This window comes from Chinchilla lanigera, unplaced genomic scaffold (assembly GCF_000276665.1).
Source record: "Chinchilla lanigera isolate Chin_1 unplaced genomic scaffold, ChiLan1.0 scaffold00075, whole genome shotgun sequence".
NCBI classification, from domain to species: Eukaryota; Metazoa; Chordata; class Mammalia; order Rodentia; family Chinchillidae; genus Chinchilla; species Chinchilla lanigera.
In genome coordinates, this window is record NW_004955476.1 from 6077238 (window position 1) to 6089722 (window position 12485).

The following is a 12485-nucleotide window of genomic DNA, read 5'->3' on the forward strand; positions in this document are numbered from 1 at the left end:
TCACAAAATAATTATATATTCTAAGATTTTTATATGTTTGATGACATGTAATTTATATACCATCTAATCTTCATGAAACTCACTGGATTAGATGCTAATACCCTTATTCTGTAGTCAAGGACTCCAAGAATTTCAGAAGTGAAAAGTTACTGATTTGTCCTATGATATAAAGCAGGTAAATGGTAACACCGAAATCGAAATCCAAGAATGGTTTTAAATTCAAGTTAGTGGTCTTCTCCCTACAGCACAGTGTCTCCTATATGTTGGTATCACTAATCATTTACCTGAGTCAGACCTAGAAAGAAAAATCTTTTGTTAATCCCTCTGTTCATATAGTCATCAAACTCTAGGTTCACAGCGGGGCCCCTAAATCCATGCCCACACTGCTTCTCCTCCTCATTGCCCCCAAAACTTTTCTTCTGTAATCCATTGTTCTTTAAGGACACTATGACCCTCAGACCCACCCATATGTTTTTCAGCCTCCAATACACTCAGACCTCCAATTTGCCCAGGTCACTCCCACACACCTGTGTACTGGAAGAGCCCCCTGCAGGAAGCTGGCTCTGAAACCCCACCGTAACACTCCTAGGACAGCAGGGGAGCTCTCAGCACACGTCCCCCTGAGCAAAGCACTTCCCTCCAATCTACTGCCTACCCTACAGGGCTGGGGCCACCTTCAAAGTCAAGGTACCTGCTGGGGAAGACCGAAGGTGCGGATGTGGTCAGATTTGTTGGGACACACTGCTCCGTTGATAAAGGCAAAGGCCGTGACTTAGAATCTGGTGCAGGGTACACGAAGGCCCCTATGGCCACCCAAAATGACAACGTGATTCCAGTAAGGAGGCCGCCCAGTGCACCCTTGATGGTGGAAAAAGGAAACAAGTTAATGAGATTGGACAAAGCTGTCGGAGGAAAGAATAATGAGATGAGGTGTCCTCTGCCGCAGAGGCAGTTGCTGTCCACCGCCAGTCTTGGGCACAGACGTTGAAAGAGGCCCACACCTCCTTCGTTTCAACTGCCACAGGACACTTTGTGGAATAAGTTGCTCCTTATACTAAGACACTGAAGCATTTTATAGCAATGACTATGTTTCCATTTCTGAGAAGAAAGTTTTCCTCCTTTTAATTTCTTGCTCTTATTACTTTAATAGAGTTTAAACTTTTGAAGAAGAAATTCAGAAGTTAAGGAAAACCACAGATAATGGAGATGTTGCAGTGACATTGTACTAACAGCAATCATACAGAAAAGCTCACAAAGTCCCCTGACTCTCCAATTTTATAAGTTTTGTTTGAGTTAAATACTAGCCAGTGGCGTTAGCAGTGCTGTTGTTTGAGAGTTGTGTTTCAGGAGAAACAATGAGAAGTCAAGGACTAATTTCTCCGGTGAGTGAAACAGATGATCTTGCAGAGCCCAAGACCATGAAAAACGGCTGCTGAGGCTTCTGGTCTGTGCTACAAAGCTGGGCCTTCGGTGTGAGAGGAAAGAACTTGCTGGCTTCTCTAGCATCAGCACAAGGAATGCTAGACAAAAGGGCCAGAGTGCTTTCTCCATTGTTTGGGAAAATTAACGTACTGTGGCTGATTTAAACAGTTGTGCCTTGACTTAGACTGGAGCACTGCAAACTCATACCTGGCTTGTCCCCCGACCCTGCACACATAAATTAATTAGTTCAATAAGATGAGTTATTTTATTTTATTTTATTTTATTTTATTTTTTTGGTTTTTCTCTGGTACCGGGAACCGAACTCACGACCTTGCACTTGCCAGGGAGGAGCTTTTGCTGCTGAGCTAAATCCCCAGCCTCAAGATGCGTTATTTTAGGGAACTAGAGAATAAATGAAATTTATGTATATTTTCAAAATTTGAATTTTTAAAATGGCATTTTGACACACTATCTCCAGATCCACTTCATTTATAAGTGCATTTGGTGAGCCTTTAATTTAGAAAAGAGTCAGTGTTATGCTTAAAGAGTCAGTTTGGAAGGATGCTGTGACATACTGTAGTTCATGAACATCTCTTCCCTTCTGTGTTTATTTTGTTTCTAAAATGACTTCACCGAAGTCAGAGATGGGAGGGTTCAGATCTTGTTTAAATTTTATCGTGGACTCATCCTGGCAGAGACAAATAGCTTTTCCACATAGGGATGAGAGGAGAAGGAAAACACCAAGGTCTAATTTGAGCTAAGAATGGTGAAGAGGGGTACAGAACACTTACCTTCCAGTTCACAAAAGGAAACATGAGTCCCAAGGAGAATAAGCCGAGCATGGGTCCCCCACACATGCCCAGGATGCTGAGGGCAGCCTGTGGGACAAAGGCAACTGGTAAACCTCCTCTTATGGCCCCTGGGCCCCACCTGGACCAGCTCTCCTCCTGGATGACACCAACCCTACATCCTCACCAGGCTGTTCATCGACTGCCTGCTGTCTTTAAGCCAGTTGTGGGTCCAACAGTAACAATTGTATAAAAGAAGAAAAAGTATATATACACACACACCTGTGCCGGTGTATGCATACAAGTGTGTACATGTATGTGTGTGTGCATGTTTGTAAAGAGGGAAAATAGGTAAATTGCATTGCACTCAAGATGGAATTAACTGATCAGTCTTATCTTCATCTTAGCAGAAAGGAGTTTTTGGCTGGGGATACAGCTCAGTGGTAGAGTTCGTGCTTAGAGCACTATACTCAGCGTCTCCTATGCCATCCCATTAAAGCATGTACAGGGCTTTCAGGTAGCGACTGAGAAAACGACACATTGAAGATCTCATGTAAGTCTCCTGCTTGTGAGGCACCACCTACTTGCCAGGCGGTGAGGAACTGCCAGGCACCCTGACAAGTGGCCTTGTTTAACTCTCAGAGTTAACCCTTGTAGAAGAGAAAATTGGGGCTGACAGAAACATAAAAAGTCTATTTCCATTTAGAAAGTGGCAGAGGTAACATTTAAATTCAGCTTTTTATGGCTCTAAGACCCTCATTTTCTCTCAAAAAAGCAGTTTAAAAAATCAAGAAGTAAGTCACTATGATACTCTGTCTTGTTCAAAAGAGAAAACTGCTCTGAAGGAGGCCCCCATTTGTGATCAGAATGCTTGCATTCTAATCACAGCCCCACCACACATCACCAGGACCTGGTAAACTTCCCATTACTAACTCAAATTCATTCAACTTCAGAGTTGTCTTCTTTCTCCCCACGAATGTACAGGGCCAGCGGCCATCCAGTCCCCTCCGGCTGCCATGGAAGGTCTTTTGTCTAGAAAGACTGGCAGCACTGCATTGTTATGATCCTTTTCAGATTAAATTTCAGAGAACTCAGTGCCTCAGATCTGCCTTTGACAGGCTGCATGCAAGTGAGATCAGCGCTTTCCTTCCCCCAGCTTCGATCTTAGTATGCTTAGCATTCCCACTGCTGTTTGATGGTCACATTATTTCAAAATCTCTGTGCTTGCTGAATTTGGGATTTATGAATGATTATATATGCAAGTCAATAAAATAGTGAACACATTTATGTATCCCTATGGAAAAACAGTTGACAAACTCTTATAAAGTCACCAAAGATCATGCCTTAGGGGTGAACAAAATGCCTATACATGATCACAGGGAAAAAAGAATATAAGCGCTTCTGGATTTAAACATGTGCATATACACGTACATATTCAATTATAATCCTAGCATATATTTCTGTAGTGTGGAAGAAAAAATTTTGATTTTTACCCTTTTCTTGTCATTTTCATGTTTAATTGGAGGAAGAGTTAAAATTCATCTAACTCACCTTGCTTCTCAAAGTTCAAATCCAATCTGTGCTATTCGTACAAGTAGAGGGCAAAGGCTAAGTGGTGTGCTCAGGGGTGGAGGCTGCTTTGGGCTTCAGTAAGATGATTTCCATTGCTGTCTGTGCCTCACATTTCTCATATACAAGGGGGCAATACAATATCAGCTCCAGGTTTGGTTTTCTTGGTTTGGTTTGGTTGTTTTTTGATGAATATTCAATGTAGAATCCAAGAAAAGGCACAAAGTACTGCCTGACCTTCATGGAGCTCATGCTGGGGGCCCCAAAACATGGACTGCTCTCTTTCTGCATCACTGCTGTTACCCACTTCCCCAGCTCCCAAGCCCTGATTTCTGAACCATGTGCTCTGATTGTCGGAATGGGCTAAGATCTAAAGAGCACTTTCTAAGATGTGTCTCAAAGTCACCACAGAACTGTAAAGAACCAGCTGATAACACTCAGGACAGAATCATCTCGGGAAGAGTGACCTCCCTGTGGACGTTCTACTGACCCCCTGTTCATGGCAGAGCTGGCTGCTGCTGTCTGGCACGGCCCTGCCACCAAACCCTAGGAAGGCTCTGAGTCACACAGTTGTAGAGGGACACGTGTGCTCAGTGCTGGGTTCCCTTCAATGGGCTGAGGTGTGCTGTGGATCCGTGAGAGAGGATGCAGCGTGCAGCATGTTTCAGAATCTTTCACCGTGGAACCTGTCTCCCTTAACGGTTTTCACAATAGGACATTGTCTGGAATGGGTTTTATAAATGCTTAAAGTAAAGCAATGCCTTAGCACTGAAGAAACAACACAAAACAAACCAAGATCCCCACAGACACATGCTGTCGGTAGAGGGTGGTTTGGGGGCAACGTGAGATGAAACCTGGCTCTCTTACTTGGTAGGATGGGAATTTGTTTCTTTATATACAGGAGCTCAGATTGTACTGATTCATCAAATTCATTATGGCCCAGCTGTCTGGAAAATTAAATAAGCAAATTGCAGGTGACTCTCTGTACCCACCAAAGTCAGATGAGCTCAGAGAAATGAGTGGACTCTCAGAGACAAATACCTCACCCAGGAATCAGATCACGGTCTTATTTCTTGCACTCTAGCTTCTTCTGTGTTGTATGAACTGTGTGGCACACATTTTATCGAATGAAGAAAGGGGCCCGGGGTACTCCGCTGAATTAGCACAAGGAGGAGGGTGCCTTCCACACCCACCACTGACCGTAACTGTTGTTTCCTGGCTATCCTTGCCTGTTCCATAGCTCCTCACACCATCATTTCTGAAAATGCAAATATCTCTGAAGGATAGCAATTCAGTGATTCAGACGATCACCAAAGTGGAAGGATGACACTCCTTTAAGAGTAAGTGCTAGTTGCAATCAAAAAGAGAAAGAAATAAGGCACAAAGTATCCGAGGAAATTAGGAAATAGGGTCCCACATACAGGGAAATAAACCTTTAAAAATGCTTATGAGGACACTAGAGACAAACCTACCAGTTGCCAGTTCTGTGTGGTTGAGGAGCTTTCTGTGCTTCAAATATTGCAAAGAGATTATCAAGCATCTGCTGTAACAAGGAAGGCTCCTAGCTTACTAGAGAGGGCACCAGATTTCTAGTACCAAAAGTTATCTCCTGCAAACAAACGAATTATCAAATCACTCACCTTTCCCTGACATGTCCCTAAACTTTAACGGGGAAATAATAAAACCAGTGTAGGCAGTCTTCAGGTAGGATTTGCTCTGAAAACTATATGGCACTCCATAAATTCCTTGTTTACTAGGACCGGTCACAAGAATTCTACAAATACTAGCATTCTATAAGTAATGGCATTACTTTGCCTTACTGCTAATCAAGGAATTTATAGATTCCCTTCTATAAATTGCTACTACTAGTCACCATTAGGTGATTACTATCTACTCTGACTTGTTCCTTCAACTAACCTACATTTATTGAAAGCCTAATCAGTGCCAAAAGTACCTAAAAAGTGCTCAGATTTCACAAAGACACAAGAGATTAACTGAGGAGCTTGCAGTAGGATCTGAAGATTTGCTTCTCTGGTGATTTCTGAGCTGCACAATTTGGCGAGTGGGGCGGAGTGGTCAGGGACTCAGCCACTGTGAGAAAAACACAAGCAGGATATTTTCATCCTCTCGTGTCACCATTCGCAATGGCAAAGTAGTTAAAGGGCCATCCTTGGGCTCCTTCTCATCCTGATGCTTTATGTAGCTGGGGGTTGCACATAGGAGAAGCAGTTCAGCTTGGATAATAGAGGAGGGGCTGCATCCTAGTTCCACTCCTCTTCAGTTATGGGACTGTGGGATCATTTTCAGTCTCTTCATCTGGAAACTGATGCATTCCTTACACCACCTCTGACAGAAGGGATGGAGACTAAGTGATACATTTAAGGGTGTACGTAAACAGATTGCATACATGCAAGTGGTTATTATTGTTCTTATATTTTGGAAGGTGTTATTAGGATTTGGAGTTTCTCATTTTAACAGAATGTACTCTGTCATTATCCCACTATTAGTTTTAATAGTTTCTAAAAGCCGTTTTGTTGACATTTAACATGTTTGTCATTCGGACCCCATGTTCAGCAATGTAAGTGCTAGGGCTTGGGGCATAGGCCACACCTGAGAAAAGAGAGGGGGGACTCATGTGTGAAACTGTGACTTCTGGCCCTGCGTTACCTGTATGACACTCCCCAGGAGGGAAGCCAACACAGCCATGGATGTGCAGAGAATGCCAAACAGGAGACCTGGAAGAGACAAAATGTGTGACCTTAAACTTCCCCCAAAGACTCTTGGCTTGGAGGCATCCCCTGAGCCCCAAGCAGAACGGTGTCTCATGCCAAGGGACAGCAGTGAGGACCGTGCTGCCACCACAGGACTGCCCTAAGGAGACCTCTCTGACAAGCACACCCTCTCACGCATCAGGCAGAATGAACGGGATTTCTAAGACTTCAGAAGAAATTCGTCACACGGAAGCAACAGGAAACTGTGGAAAGGGACCAACCAAAGCCACGCTAATGAGTGGGAGTTTATCATGGGTCAACATCTCACCACCTCCGAAGGGAAGAAAGGAACCTCCTTGGAATTCAGACAGATTTTCACCTTTCAATTTCTGTGTAACACTGTGCTCATTCTCCTCAGAGTTGTGCGATCCTGGAAAGTTTTTCTGGTTTTTCCCTTCAGTGGTTTATTCATATCATCACCAATGTGCTCAGCTATATCACATAATGATTGCTTTGTCCACTGTTACCACAGGAGCTTCAATTATTACATTCAATGAGCTTATGAGCTCGCGTAATGAGGCAGTGTATATTTTTAGTGAGTTTTAAAGATGATGTCTGCTTTTAAATGATCTTTTAAAAATATCGATTTCTGTATACCTTTCAAAATCATCTTAGAAGCACACCTAAGTACATTTTGAATTCCCACATTAACCCATCAACTAAGAAAGGGAGAGGCAGACAAAGATGTGGAGACAGAGATAGACATAGTGATGGAAGCAGACAGAAGCCTGCTTTGTTCATTCTCTCTGAAGTCTGTGCCAGCAGAAACCCAGCTCAGGTTCCAACAGGATAACTGGATCGGTTGTATTGAATTCCAACCAAAGTCTGGGCTGTAACTAGGCACCGGTGCTATAAAATTAGAACTTGACTCCTACCCCAAGGACCTCCCATTCTGACAAGGAACTAAACACCATAACTTAGCTCATCCACCAATCTAACCTAATAACTCTATCCAGAAGAGTATCTGGTACTGTGTGCTAGGTGTTTGTCACTACTGTCTTATCATTTTGTTTCCAATTTAATATATGTTCACTGATCAGATATTCATTATGATAAGCTCAATCTTGAAATCAGGATAGCAATTTTTAATGCCACATTTTCTAACTTCTCAGTAAGCAAAGAAAAAAAGGAATTTGCAAGAACACAACAAACCAAGTATGACCAACAAACACCTGTCAGAATTCTGACATGGGTGCCCTTGTCTTTGCATGGATGGTTAGACTGAAGAAAACAACGATTGTCCTGGCTCCACATTGCTTCGTGGTAAAGGAGCGCTCTATCTTCCTGAGGTGCAGAACGAAAGAAGTGTTTTGCTGACTGCCATCTTGCTGGGTCAACAGGTTTTTGTTCAAATGAGATTCGAGGGCAGTCTTCCCTCACTTTAACTTTTCTGCTGCTTTGTACTGACAAAGGATTGATTTCGTCAATATGAAAAGGTGGGACTTTAAGGAAAATTGGGAGTTTCATGGTTTTAGATGTTCACCTAAGAGACTCATGCAGTCATAGTCCACACCCTTGGAAGGGGGCTGGATTATGGAGGCTGACAGCTGATTGTTTCTTGGAGGTGGAATCCAGTTGGAAGAGGCGGGTCACTGGAGCACAGCCTAAAGGGATTCTCTTCCTCCCTGCCTCTTCCCTTGACCTCTCTCTTCTTCCTGGCTGCCACACCTTGGGCAGCTCTCCTCCAGCAGCCCCTCTGCCACGCTGCCCGGCCTCAAGCAGCCAAGTATGAACTGAACCCTCTACAAACTGAGCCAAAATAAACTTCTTCTTTGAAGTTGTGGATGTCAGGTATTCTGTCCCAGTTATAAGGAAAGTGACAAAGACAGGATTCCATTGAGACCCACCGTGTATCACCTCACGAACAGAAATAAAGATGAGATGGAGAAAAACTACCCTTGCTATTAGTGCAAACTCAGATTGGGAGTAGAGAAAAGCAATTAGCAACTAATTAGTACAAGTTAGCAGCTAATTAGTGCAAGTTAGCAGCTGAGTATTTGCCATCCATTGACCTGCGTTCAACTAAATTCTATGAGAAAGTGAGGTCAAGGAAGGGAATGAATATATTAATCTAAAAATTTCAAATACTCAGTAAACAGCATAATTTCTGGAAATAATTCAACTAGAGAACCATCATAAAAACCAGCACTTAAAACTGGCAATTTCAGTATGACAGAAGAATACCTAGGCTCAATGAAGCAAAGAAGTATAAGTCAGTCAAGGGAAAATAAATGAGATTTTTTTAAAAAGCAAGAGAGAGCAAAACAGCAAGTTTAAATGATGACACATTCAGGTGTGATAAGAAATCAGTAAAAGGAAATTAAAAACCGTGGTATTCCTAGAAATTTCACTTCTAGCATTTTACCAAAGAGCAATGAAAACATGTTCACAAAAAGTCTTATACAAGATTATTCTTAATGACCTCAAACTGAAACAGCATATATCCCACAATAGAAATAAATTGGCTTTCCATGCCCATGGTTCCACATCCACAGATTCACCCAACTGTGGAGTGAAAATATTTTTAAAAATATATCTGTACAGAGCATGTACAGACTTCTATTCTTATTCTTACTCCCCAAAGTATAGAGTACAGCATTGACACAGCATTGACATGTATCTTAGTTACTTTTCTCGTTGCTGAGACAAAATGCCTTATACCCAAAGTCAGAGGAGGAAAAGTTGTTTAGCTCACAGCTGGTAGTTTCAGTCCATCCTCCCCTGGCTCCACAGCAGGGTGACATAGCAGATAGGCATCACAGAGGAGAAAATGTTCATGGTGGGCAGAAGATGGCAAAGCAACAAGGGATGACCATAGCTCTTTCTACCCTTTATATTTTATCCAGGCTACTTAGGGTAAGTAGCACCCACACCCTTAATTCTAGTGCCATTGAGCCTAGCACTGCATCATGAATCAATTCCAGCATCACACACTCTAGATCCAGCCACCCCTGAAAAATTTCCACCTATGACTGCATGAGGGTTGGAGGAAAGATCTAGACACAAGCCATAATAACATTGTATTAAGTATTATAAGTAATCTGGAGATAATTAAAAGTATACTGGAGGATGTGCAAAGGTTATATTCAAATACTACTCCACTTTAAATAAGGAACTTTTATAGTTATTCTTGATTTTGATATCCACAGGGTACCTTGGAACCAATCCTTGGTAGATGCTGAGAACTGGCTAGAGATAAATACACAAAAAAATTGAACCTGTCCTTCTCTGATATACACAAATGTGGGATTCCCATATATGGCATAGTCAGCATCAGCAATAAAAAAGTAAAGAAGAGTAGATGCACAAAGCAACAGGTATATTATGAACCTCAAAAACTTTGTGATGTGAAATGAGTCTTTTACAAATAAAGAATGGGTACTCTGTGATTCTACTTGTACAAAATTTGAGTAAAGGAGAAATTAGTCTATAACGGAAAAACCATGCTATTATTGCTGTCACAGAGCAGCAGGAGAAGAGAATTAACATAAGTGGCACAGGAGAGGTTTCCATGGTGACAGCAAAGCATTATATCTTAAAAAGTAGTTGGGTTACACAGGTACATGCATTTGGCAAACTGAGTATATCCACGCATAACATTTTTTCATTTTATGGGAGGTGACTTTTTTATATTCCTAAAACAATTTGAAATAATACTGAATTTTGTTAACAATATGCATGCTGAAATGATTAGGGGAAAATGTGCAGATTTCTGCAATTATTTTTAAATGTTTCAAAAGGATGATGGGTTAGCAGATGGACAGAGAGCTGGACACATGGATGCAGAGCAAGTTTAGGAAGACACCCGTGGAGAATGCAAGTGTGGGATGTATGGGAGTTCAAGGCAAAGTCTTTTAAACTTGGCCAGATGGTCAATTTCTAGAATAAAATATAAAGAACAAAGCACAGTAGCTGAATTAAAATTATTATTATTAAGGGATTTGGGTTTCAGAAATTTCAAAATAACACTGAGAAAAACATGAGTTCTTTATGCACCTGAGGGAAAACAAAGTCATTAAAAGAAGAGAAAAAGTAGAGGATGCATAAAACAAACAACTTATATTAGAAGAATAATCAAACACAAGAGGAGATCTAGCTGCAAGGGAGTTGAGACAGGACTAAGTTTGAGGCCAGACTAGGTGACATAATGGGACCCCAGCTCTAAACAAATTAACAAGTAAGTGTAAATAACGATGTAACTATTAATATTTACTGCCAATAATTGTAATTCCTACAAAACCAATTTACATTGTGTGAATCAGCAGAAGTTAAGCAAATGACAAAGAACCTTCCCTATGTTGGTAATAAATGATATTATAGGAAAAGGATCTTATCATAGTGTCAAGGAAAGGAGGAGGAGGGGTAGAGCAAGGGGAAGGAGAAGAGCAAAGGCAAGGAGGAGGCACAGGGGTTGAAGGAGGAAAACATGCATACGATCCAAATGCAAGTTAGAAAATTCATGAATAAATGGAAAGCATTAGTGATACTGTTGAACAGAATGCTTACAAAGATGTCCACCTTCCCCAATACTCTTTCAAGTCTAATGCATAAGGGGCTGGGGATTTAGCTCAGCGGCACAGCACCTGCCTGGCAAGCGCAAGGTCATGAGTTCAATTCCGGGTACCGGAAAAAAACAAAAATAAAACAAAACAAAAAAGTCTAATGCATAGTTCATCATTTTAAAATTAATCTGGATGGATGACTGGGTGTGGAGAGCTGAAAGAATTATGTATAAATGAAAATATCAATAGAAATAATTCTGATTTTTAAACTAAAAGTGATAAATTGGTCTACCAGATATTTTAAATAAAATACTACAGAGCTATAATATAAAAAGATGGTGTTAGTCCTGAAATTTATAAATAACTTAAAGAAAAAAAGTATACAGTATGAAACATCATTTTAGCACAAATAACTTTATATTCTATATTAATATTGAAAAAATATTAAAAACTAGTGAGGAATACTAGTTAAGTCCTCATTCCCCAATACTCTAAGAAAATTAGTGATTTAAGAAAAAAAACCACTAAAATCCCCATTTTCAAACATAAACAAATAGTATATATACATATTGAATATCAAATATGAAATATAAAACTATCCGTAACCTAGGGAGAAATATAATTGAATATATGACTAAGACTTCAATGGAATAAATTTGTAAGTATAAAGAAATAATGAAATAGTAAAAGAAATGTTACATATATTTAATAAAATGTAAAATTGAAATTTCAGCATATCAAAAATATATTTTAAGAGCTGGGGATATAACTCAGTGGCAGAGCACATGCCTGGCAAGCACAAGATCCTGAGTCCAATTCCCAGTTCCAAAATATATACATTTTTTTTAAAAATTAACCTGGGGGACATTCCACAACACACATATAAAATCCTTTATTTCTTCACGCATAAAGAAATTTTACACACAATAAAATTTCTAATAGCCCTTCAACAAAGTATAAATAGATTTTTCACAAAAATGCAAATGTTACCACCTGAAAATATATAAATACATGATGAATCAGATATTAAGTTAAATTTTGATCCTCTTTACTCACTAATTTGGATAATTTATGAAAATACTCCTGAAAATCACATAAAGAAATATGTCCTCGCTCACTGCCACCACACATGATCTTTGATTCTCCCTACTAGAATTATCTTTCTTACTATTAGGAAACATAAGTGAATTTATGTTGTTCACCCTGAATTTCTTTTGGAAGTTCATATTAAGTAAAAATCATGCAGATACAGTCAAAGATTTATGTATATGAGTTTTTACACAGCATTATAAAAAAAAGAAGTTAAAGAGGTAACTAACATAAAATTAAATAAGCTCTTTCATAGATTATGAATCAGTTGATCATTCATGAATCATTCATAAATCATTTAATCATTGGAATACAATCATTTTCAAGGAATATGTAATAACACA

The 12485-nt window shown here is 40.1% G+C and overlaps 1 protein-coding gene across 1 annotated transcript in view; it reads right to left on the reverse strand.

The window, feature by feature from the left end:
• Slc5a12 (solute carrier family 5 (sodium/monocarboxylate cotransporter), member 12) overlaps positions 1-12485 on the reverse strand; it is a 50327-nt gene that overhangs the window by 9581 nt on the left and 28261 nt on the right. Inside the window, exons 10-12 of the mRNA XM_005401744.1 lie at positions 6447-6514; positions 2214-2300; positions 692-858 (exon numbers count right to left, since the gene is read on the reverse strand). Of these exons, the coding sequence (XP_005401801.1) occupies positions 692-858; positions 2214-2300; positions 6447-6514 (322 nt within the window). The remainder of the gene's footprint in view (positions 1-691; positions 859-2213; positions 2301-6446; positions 6515-12485) is intronic.